This window comes from Cyprinus carpio, chromosome A15, assembly GCF_018340385.1.
Source record: "Cyprinus carpio isolate SPL01 chromosome A15, ASM1834038v1, whole genome shotgun sequence".
Lineage (NCBI taxonomy): Eukaryota > Metazoa > Chordata > Actinopteri > Cypriniformes > Cyprinidae > Cyprinus > Cyprinus carpio.
Genome location: NC_056586.1, coordinates 11,638,855 through 11,649,643, shown reverse-complemented (window position 1 = coordinate 11,649,643; position 10,789 = coordinate 11,638,855). Strand labels below are relative to the sequence as shown.

Below are 10,789 nucleotides of genomic sequence, written 5' to 3'. Positions count from 1 at the left end.
TGTTAGGAGTTATCCTGCTGTGACGGCTCATCATGCAGTCATCTGCATTGAGTTTAGTGTAAGTCTGTATTAAATGTCATACACCCTTCGCAAGATAGTGGTTGAGATCCATTAGGCACTATAAATGATGTAGAATAATTTCATTTTCATTATATATGCACAGTTTGCATCTTATGTATTAGATTATATGGCTCTCGACTAAAGAAAGTTGACCACGATAGTAAATATTCGGTCAAGTGCAGTTATTTGAGAAACATGTGTAGTAAAGAACAATGCTGATAAAAAAAACACAACGAGATATGAACTCACAGGATTCGTCACAAGATAAACTGCATTGCCTGAATTCTAGGCTTCACTTAACTTCTGTTCCTGGAATAAAATATAAAACTGTACCAATAAAAGGTAAGGTTGCTATCTCGTATTCAAACGTTTCTTAATTAGATTAGACGTGAAACATCTCCTACTTACCTCAAATGATAATTGTGTATTAGATATGTTGATTTTTACTGCTCTTGCTCTCTGTCTTATAGTCTGTTATAAAGGTTATTTCTTATCTTTGGGATAGAAACATTAAGATGTTTATTATTTACAGAAAAACACTTTTAGAAGGCAGTTCGCTTTCAGTGCCAGCACTACAGTCAATTAACTAGAATCTATCAAAACTATTAACAGTAGTATTTTCTATTTTCCTCTTTTTAATTGCTGCAGCAAATCTCACACATAAAAAAAGTTTATTCATCCTAAAGTCAAAAGGAAAATAAAAATACTTGACAACTAACCTTTTATTTTCTCTCTCTCTCTCTCTCTCTCTCTTCATTTTGAGATAAAATATAACTCAGATATCATCATTCTCTAGCTTTGCAGCTAACGCTTTGAAAAACAACGACTCTCCACCAACCCAGACATCACCACACCAATTCAAATTTAAAACACTCCCCAAAACCAGCATCCAAACACCAGCACATATATGACAGCGGCACAGCAATTCAAAGGGAATCCCTGCGGTCAGCGCAGCCGTCACACACTCGCACAGGGTGGTCCCAGCCACGAGACGGCACAGGCCTGGTCTTAGTCGAGCAGTTCCCACACACTCCCTGACCACATGCCCGGCAGTGGTGCTTGTGCATGCTGGGGGTGAAGGGTTTAGCACAGCTGTGGCACTGGCTGATCTCATGGTCTGGGATCCAATAATCTGGTCTCGCAACTCCCTTTACAAAACCTGTAAAGAGGACATAATGTTTTAAAAAAACTTCTCTTGCGCTGCATTATATAAAATACAATTCTCTAGTGTAAATTCAGAGTGTATTTAAGTGGCAACACTCACATAGGGGGTAGTCCACTGCGGTGGAGACCATATCCAGAGTGGACTGAGCTACTTCTGTCACTCTGCGGGCGACTAGTGTCCGGGGTTCTGTAACGGCCACTGCAGGGGAGAGAATGATTGTGTCACAGCTCAGCAAACCACTTAACATCCCACACTGAGTTTTGGAAAACACAACTCAACTCAATATAACCCTGGAGAGTATTGCATTTTTTTTTTTTTTTTTACAAGACCAAATATTCTGCATGATGCAGATGCATGGAAAACAATATGGGGTCAGAAGTTGTACTCAGTTTTTGGACACAGTAGGAGGGTTAAAAAGCGTTTTCAACACTGATAATAATCAATGCACCAAATCAGCATATTGAAATGATTTCTGAAGGATAGTGTGACAGTGAAGACTGGAGTAATGATGCTGAAAATTCAGCTTCATAAATTACATTTGTAAATATATTTTTTTTAAATTGTATTACAGAACAAGTCCTCACCCTGTCCAGTGTGCTGGGGTCCTCCCTGCTGGTAACAGGCATCACACACTCGTACAGGGGTGCCGCCCCAGCCCCTCTCGGGCACTGGCATGCTGTGAGTGGAGCAGGCCTGACAGAAACCCTCCCCACATGCCCGACAGTGGTGTTTCCTCTCCGCCTCCTCAAACGCTCTCTTACAACCTTGACATTGCTAAACAGACAAACATGATGTTTTTAGAAAATAAAACAATAGATTTGATTGACATTTTGACATCTTTTACATTACATTTTTAATGTGGCATAAATAAGTGTAATTTGACATTCTCTTTCATCTATTCCTATAGGGCATGTCAACTCACAATGATTTCAGAGTTGGGTTTCCAGTAGGGTGGAGCCACCTGGTCTGTGAGCCAGGCAGCGACGGCTTTAGTTGGGCCTGAGCTGTATTCTGTCACTGATTGGATTATGTAAGTCATTCCATCCAAAACCCGCTGAGCTGCGTTCTGATGGTCTATCTGGAAGGCATCGGTCTACAAGAATAAAAACATCATTGTGAGCCACTGTGAGCATCAATGGAGTCAGCACATGGATGGAACAGAGGAAAAACAACTCACCCCCTGCCAGACATGCTTGACCTCTGGCCGCACCACACTGCTCTCTGGATCCTGGTTGCCCATCCAGTACTGTCTACTCCGGTAGATGATGCCACAGCTGGGACACTCTAAAACATAGCTGTAAAACAAGAGCAGGGTTCAGAGCATGGACGAGGACCAGCTTCAGAGGCTAGTTTCAGTAAGAAAAACATCTTACTCACCCTGACCACGCATACTTGGCCAGACCAAGCCATGGGTTATCTGAAGAGGCAGATGTTTTTGGTATGACAATCACTTCTCTTCCGCTCTCGTAGCACCTCTGCACAGGTAAAAGAAATGGTTTATAATCCTTTCCATCCATCCATTATCCTTTTATTTCAAATTGAGAATCCATGTAGGACAGTTTTTGCAAACTGATTAAACTAAAACCTAATTATTAACATAAAAAAAATTTTGCAAAACACATTAACACAAAAAAAAAAATTGAATTTAAATTCAATTTTGTACGATTTTTTGACACAAAAAAAAAAATGGCACGTTGGAACCACCAAAGTGAATACCAATAGTGCAAAAAATTAAATGAATTAAACAATAATAACTAATAAATAATAATAATAAAATAAAAAAACCCAACACAACAAAAAAAAACTAATCAAAATGAAAATACAAACAACAAAAAAAATTAAAATAAAACAAAACTACAAACACAAGATACAAAATAATAAAATTAAAAGTAATAATTAAATTCAATTCACATTTATTTGTAAAGTGCTTTTCTTGATACAAATCGTTGCAAAGCTGCTACACAGAAGATTATAGTGCCCCTATTATGCCATTTCCAATATTGCCTTTCATGCAGTGTAATGTAGCTGTATGATTGTGAATGTAAACGATCTGCAAAGCTGTAAAGCCAAAAGTGCATCATAAATAAAGTTATTGTCTCCCAAAATATAGAATCTACTCTGTACAGCCTAAAGTCGTTGGTAATTCAAATCAACATATTTGCATAATTCCCGCCTATGTTCTACATTGGCCGGCAGTGAACAACTTGACCCCGCCCACAAACATGTCCTTTTACTGATAACTGATGTCTATATTTTATATCCAGTGTTCAAAATACGGAACTAAGGCATTGGGTGTATCGTGACATGCTGTACGCAGTTGACCAATCACAACAGACTGGGCCATCTGACCAATCAGAGCAGAGTAGGCTCACGGAAAGGAGGGGTTTAGAGAGACAGAATCTTGGAACTTCTTTGAACGAGTGATTTGAGAATCACTGGAAAATGAGGTGATATTAACTGCATATTCTGAGAAAATGAAAGCATTTTTTGACCTTGCATGCATGTAATCCTATTGTAGGAGACCCTAAACAATATTAGGAACCTTAAAAATGGCAAGTTTCTACATTATATTTAGGAGTAGCTTTAATAAAAATAAATAATTTTATTAAACAAAAAATTTAAACACAAAATTTTTTAAATAAAAACACAAGATACAACTAATAATACAAAAAAAAAATGTATAATAAAAAAGTAAAATAAAAATAAAAATAAAACTTTATTTGGAGCCCCACCTATAAAAAAAACAAAACAAACAAAAAAAAAAAAAAAAACCAAGAAAGACAGAAAATATAAAAGCACAAACTAAACCAAAAGCTAATCAAAATAAAAACAAAATGAAACAAAATACTGAATAAAACACTAAACTAAGTAACACAAAACACATTAATCTTGACCTTAAGAACTGGCCATGACAGTGAGTTCTTACCTTACAAATGAGAACTTTGTTGTTGTATTGGTGGGCATACTGGCATAATCCATCAGCCATGTGTGGGACCCCGTCTTTCTGGTGGTTCATGCCATTCTTACACCGAACACTAAAGCCATGGGATTTTGGAGAGGTTAGTTATGATTCGCTAGTTCTTAAGTATTCTTAAAGTGTACTGCTCTATTAAATCACACACACACACACACACACACACACACACACACACACACACACACACACACACACACACACACACACACACACACACACACACACACACAAGCTAAAACAATAACAAATGACTCAAGATCTAATTACATTCAAGTGCAACTCATTTCCATATATTTGTTTTGCATGCTGAATAGAGATCCTATTTCTTTATTAACTGCAAATCATGAAATTATAAAGTGACTCAGTGTTGATGTGATGAAATTAGAGTCTGATGTGTGACAATGCAGCAATTTTCTTAATTCATGCATCAAACATAATCTGTGCATTCAACACACCCTGCAATTAAAAAAAAAAAAAAAAAAGGCCACTCAATCTACAGCTTGAAGAGATGACTGTGTGGACTTACTTGCAGCTGAGACAGACTGATGGGCAAGTGAAATATTCATCAGGAAAGAAGGAGCATATGCTGATTTTGTCATCTGAGATCTCGCCACAGAACCTGTCGCTCAAGGCCTGAGAGAGAGCAGAGCAGTGAAGTCCAGTGAAGCGCATACATGCATACACTGACCCAGAACAGTAGTTTAGGACACTGAAATCACACTTAAGTTCAATACCGTTCAAAAGTTTGGGATTGGTAAAATGTCTTTAAAAAGAAGTCACTTATGCTCAACAAGGCTGCATTTATTTGATGTAAAATATGGTAGAAACAGTCATATTGTCAAATATTATTACAATTTAAAATAATATTTATTTCTTATATGCTAATTTGAAGATAAATACTTTATATTTTTAGAAACCATTACACCACCATTATATTATATTCTTGACAATAAAAGAACAAACTCACACTTAATTGTTAAGTGCGTTATTTTAGACATAGTCTTTATTAATATTTTGAATTAGTTTTTATTTTTATATTTTGTTTTCATCTTAAATTTAGTTTAAGTTTTACTTTTTACCTTAGATTTTATTATTTTAGTTTTAATTAACTATAATAACCCTGGTGCTCAAGAAACACTATTATCAGTGCTGCTTTATATATATATATATATATATATATAGATATATATATATATATATATATATATATATATATATATATATATATATATATATATATAAATAAATAAATAAATAAATATATATATATATATATTTTTTTTTTAGAAACTGTGATACATTTTTTTCATTAGCAGAAAGTTCCAAAGAATGTCATTTATTTAAAATAGTAATCTTTTGTAACAACATAAAAGCCACTATTTTGTTATTGTTTAAATGTTCATAAATTTAACACAATCTTTTTGATTAAATGTATACATTTATAAATTTATATGTAAAAAATAAATCATGCTTACCTAAAACTTTAAAATGATTGTGTATGTATATTTAAAGAGACAGACTCAAATGAACCACTTTTATGGTACTTTTAAGTTATTTTTGGAACTTGACAGTCCCTGGTCACCCTTCACTTTCAATGTACGGAAAAGAGCATTGTGAACATTCTGCTAAACTTCTCATTTTGTGTCCCACAGAGGAAATAAACTCACACAGGTTTGGAATGACATGAGAATAAGTAAACGTTGATAACATTTTCATTTTTCGGTTGAACTGTTCCTTTAAATACATGAATTTACTGTAATTGCATTAAATCCAAAATATCGAACCAAATATGAAAGCTTTTAATGTATAAATTCTTTCTGGGGTCACTTTACACACACACACACACAGAGAAGTTTGAGAAGCTACTGTACCTGCAATGCACTGAACACAATGGCAGGCTGGCGCGGGGCTCGCTGGGATGTGTTGTTCACCTGCTGATTGACTATCTGCACTAACTGTGAGTAGTCTGTGGGGGGAGTGATGGTTTGGGTGCCCACGTACTGAACGGAGCTGAAGGCGTCTGTGCTCTGGCCCAAATCATGGAAGCGCTTTTGCAGCAGTGTGTCTGCTTGCCCCGGGACAGAGCCATCTGGATAAAAAACAAACCCATATTTCTCTAGCCTGACACACTTCACTGGATGGCACTAATTCAATCGTTTCAAAATAAAAAAAGATGAAGGAACATTTACAGACATTTAAAGCTTTTTTATGTGCTTTATACAACACTTTTCATGTACCATGATTTACAGTATGCTGAAAACCTGGGGTTAACCCAAGGGCATAATTATAATAGTGCAGTATTGTGATTTGGTTGCACTCCACACCTGAGTCACCCTGCCTTGGGATTTTCCTGCAGTCTGTGTTAGATAACTAGTTGCTTAACCATTACGCAACCTTCATTGTTTTGATTTTCTTTAGGACACATGATTTAAAAAAGGCTTTTTATTTCCTTGAAAACCTGTCCTACTAAAACATTTTTACTGTTTAGCAATCTTTTATAGAAGCAATAAGGCACCTGAAGTTGCAATATTATATTATATCTTACGTAATATCTTTATCTCTTTGCATTCATCTTGGATTTTAAAAACGTTTATACCATATTCAAGAAAAGTGAATGTTTAATTATAAAACTTGTTCTAACTAGTTAGTAAACAGTAAAAACATTTTGAATACACTTTGAATACATGTGAGAACACAATTTATTTGTTAAAAGTTTTTAAATATTTAACAGTATTTTTTGTATAAAATATAATGAATTATTGATTCATTTTATTCTTTTTACCTTGACACAGTCATGAAGATCTGCAGGGGTCTTATTATAATTCCTTTTTATTACACACACACACACACACATATACATACATACATACATATATATATGTCACACACATATATATATATATATATATATATATATATATATATTTTTTTTTTTTTTTGGTCAAGTTGAATGCATCACATGATTTTGATTTGGAGGATTTTTCAAATGATTTATTAAAGCAGTGTAGTAGTAAAATATATATATTTTTTCTAAACATAATGATAAAAGATTGTATCAAATAACTTTATTTTCAAGAATTTCATTCTTTTAAAGAGGATTTTTTCTCATTATGATATCAGGACAACTCAAAAGAAATTTTAATTCAAAAATTAAAAGCACGCTCTTCATGCATTTAAGTCTTTGTTTGTATGCATTACATTTTTTATGCAATTCTGATTAAAATAACAGATAAAAATGATCATTGTGTCAGTGGCCCATGTATTACAGACTCCAATTAAATCTCTCGAAAGTTTTGTCATTTGACTACAGAGACAATAAAAAAAAAAATTGAAATTCTCATCACTAAGCAGACAGAAATAATGGCAGGAACGATGAAACAATTTAGCTTGAAATAAAGCCTGGTTTGACTGACAACATGCATTTTTCCAGTGGGATTCTCCACTAGTCTGAAGACTAGACTTTTTCAAAGACCCCCGGCTATGTGTTTAGGCCCCATGAGGGTGTGCAGACCCAGGTTTACACAGCAATCCCTTTGCCCCAGGCTAGTCATACAACAGCCTTTGGCAACAACATGTATCAGAAAAATGCTGTATTCATTTTGATAAACATTGCAGGCCGTGTAAACAGTGAAGGTCTGCTTGCTCTGACTTACCCTGGCCTAGCAGCTGAGTGCGAAAAGTCTCCTGGAAAACTATAACAGCAGGTCCCAGGCTGGAGAGAGGCACGTCCAGCCCGCAGCGGCTAGACAGAGCGCGGAGCTCAGGTGTGAAGTGCTTCAGGTAAGCGGCTGACGCGCTGCCGAGGAACTGGAACATGTCGTTGTGCAGCCTCTCGGCCCGCGTGCGGTAGATGGCCACGTCTGATACGGCCAGAACCTTCAGCAGCAGACGCATCCGGCGGTTCTGCTGACTGGCGGCACCAAGCAGGCCCTCCGTGTCCAGCACGATCAGGTTCAGGCGCGGCTCGTAAGCGCCCCATACGCCCACCGTGCATGAGGATGGAGAAGGAGACGTGGCGAATACCTCCTCGCCATCGAAAAGCACGTGATTGAGAGTGTGAGACTTGCCGTCGCCCGTGTTGCCAAAGATGGAAAGCACTTTGACTCCTTGAGCGGCGCTGCAGCCCAACTTTTCCAAAAACTGAGCTTCATTCTTCACCTAGAAGAGAGAAAGAGTACGAGAGATCGAGTTTACAGACACTGTCACACTATCAAGATGACTGTCTATCTATCCATCTGTCTATTTATCTATCCATCAATCTATTGATGTGTTTATCTATCTATCTATCATCTATCTATCTACCTAAATATCTGTCTGTCTATCTATCTATCTATCTATCTATCTATCTATCTACCTAAATATCTGTCTATCTGTCTATCTATCTATCTATCTATCTATCTATCTATCTGCCGGCCAATCAATCAGTATGTCCGTTTACCAATTAATTTAAATTCAATTCAATATTGCCAAAGCTTGGAATATATGCAAAAACAACAACAACAACAAAAAATCTCATCACATGACTTAGACAATGTAACAAATTAGAGCAATATAACAAAAAATTGTGAACAGCTGGAGATCACAGTGTTTTTTAGAAGATCACTAAAATGTCTACATACACAAACACATATAATACTGAGGGGTTCAGTTCTTAGCTTCAAACGTAGCAATTCTATGAGACTCGAATGTTAATTCCAGTTCTGCCTCCATGTGTTATCGGATGCAAATTCAGAATGAGTTTGCAGAATTCTGTGTTAATGGTTTCTCTTGGATGCCTGTCCCATCTGTCTCTCTGACTGTCTGTCTATCGCCATTTGTAAGAATCTTAAAGGGACCGATCACCCAAAAATGACAATTATGTTATCATGAGTCACCCTGCCTTTTGTGTTCCACTGAAAAAAACAAAAAACAAAGTCATATGGGTTTGAAACAACAAAAGACATAAGTGCATAATGAAGCTTAATCTTTGGGTCTCTATACAGTAACAATCTATCACAACTGATCCCTTTCAGGCTGGTTCCTGAAAACACTATAAACTCTCCAAAACCACACTAAACGTCATTCTTGACTCTCTATTAAGGGTGTCCAGCTAATAAGTAACATGTAATAACTGCTATATTCTCATACCATGGTATTACCAAAGTGCATCAGAATAACACGTTAGAGCCATGAAATAGCAGCATGCATTACTGAGATCGTTTAATGTCTGTAAATCACACTAGGCTAGACTTGACCTGAGACCCGAACTACACAAACCCTTGATATAATCAATGATGATCAATGACTAAAGATCACATGTCAGTGAGAATCTTAGATGTTAATACTATCAGCTCAGGCTTGGTTTATCTGTATATTATTTATTTTACACACACTACAATTAGTTAACAGCATGCTCGTGAACTGCCAAACACCACCTAACAAAACAACTAAGACAAAGCATGTGCTGTTTACCTAATGGCTCGATAGCTAGCACAGAAGCTAACAAAAACAAACCTGCAAGCTTTCGTTTTCGTCCACCAGGAGAAAACTCCGTCCGTTTTCCTTCTGCTCGTCCATTTTAACAGGCCCGAGAGAAATCTCTTCCATATCTTTCAGTAGCACTTCAGACATCGTGATTTAAAACCATCACAACTCTCTGGAAAGCTAGTTGGACTACAGCTGTCCCAGGACTACTGTCGTTTCCTGCTGCAGCGCTGCTACTGTCCTGCAGGCGGTGCTTGGTTTTCTATCTGAACTCAAGAGGGCGCTGTTGCTGCTCTATCGGCCGCTTCCATTGTGGATTAATAAGCACTTTGACGCCCTCTAGTGGCTTTTCTGTGGCTGTTCTTTCAGCAGTCTTTGTGTGCAAAATACTGAAGTTTATCTTGTAGTACCCAGGTCAATAAAAACAAAGCTCTCACATGAATTCATTATTGTATGATTAGGAAATCAAAGTTTTGTAAAACTGGTAAAAACTTAGTTGGTAGGTGCAAACAGAATAGAACTAATGTTTCATTTTAGTTTTAGAATTTATTGCGGTGCAATATCTTAAATCGAAGATTAGCTCAACTCTAAAATCCCCTAAAACTGCACCAATTCGGCAGTAATCCCTTATGAATTAACAGGACATTTTGGTTCAGAGTCACTCCATAGAGCTTGCTAAGGTTCATTAAATATTTGTTAGCAGGGATCTATAAATATCACATGTCACAGAATGCCTTCAAAGTGGCGCCATTGCAGTTAACAGGACTGAAGGGCCCTTTATAGCCATTGCATTTCTATCAGAGGTCAGTCTGGCTGATATTTGACAATATTCACAATATTTAGATCTTCTTATTGCATAAGCAGATCAAAACATGTAGCATTGTTGCTATTGTCTAATAATATTACACGTGTTTAGCATTTTTTAAGGCAAAGGTTTAACAGAAAATAATGTCTTAATGAAAATATAAAAATGCAGAAAAGTTTGTTTGAGGGTTATATTTAGAAGATGAAAAATATTAGCTCAGTATTAACACAACAGAAGTCGATGGGAATATGTTATATGTATACAGCACAAATAAATATAAGAGAATAAAGCTATGCATTAATAATTTTGATCCCTGCCT

At 36.3% G+C, this 10,789-nt stretch overlaps 1 protein-coding gene across 2 annotated transcripts; it reads right to left on the bottom strand.

The window, feature by feature from the left end:
• Positions 1-970: 970 nt before the first annotated feature.
• Positions 971-9,938, bottom strand: LOC109067029 (zinc finger FYVE domain-containing protein 1-like). Of its 2 annotated transcripts, none has more exons than XM_042771000.1 (11): positions 9,696-9,938; positions 7,856-8,360; positions 6,074-6,291; positions 4,729-4,835; positions 4,152-4,260; positions 2,603-2,700; positions 2,403-2,520; positions 2,148-2,318; positions 1,810-1,999; positions 1,325-1,426; positions 971-1,219 (listed from the first exon to the last, which is right to left on the bottom strand). In XM_042771000.1, exons 1-11 carry the CDS (start codon positions 9,810-9,812, stop codon positions 987-989), a joined length of 1,968 nt encoding a protein of 655 aa, XP_042626934.1. In that variant the 5' UTR covers positions 9,813-9,938; the 3' UTR covers positions 971-986. The 2 variants fall into 2 exon arrangements, with proteins under 2 accessions (XP_042626934.1, XP_042626936.1); XM_042771002.1 differs by having other exon boundaries at positions 1,325-1,423; positions 9,696-9,936.
• Positions 9,939-10,789: the final 851 nt, after the last annotated feature.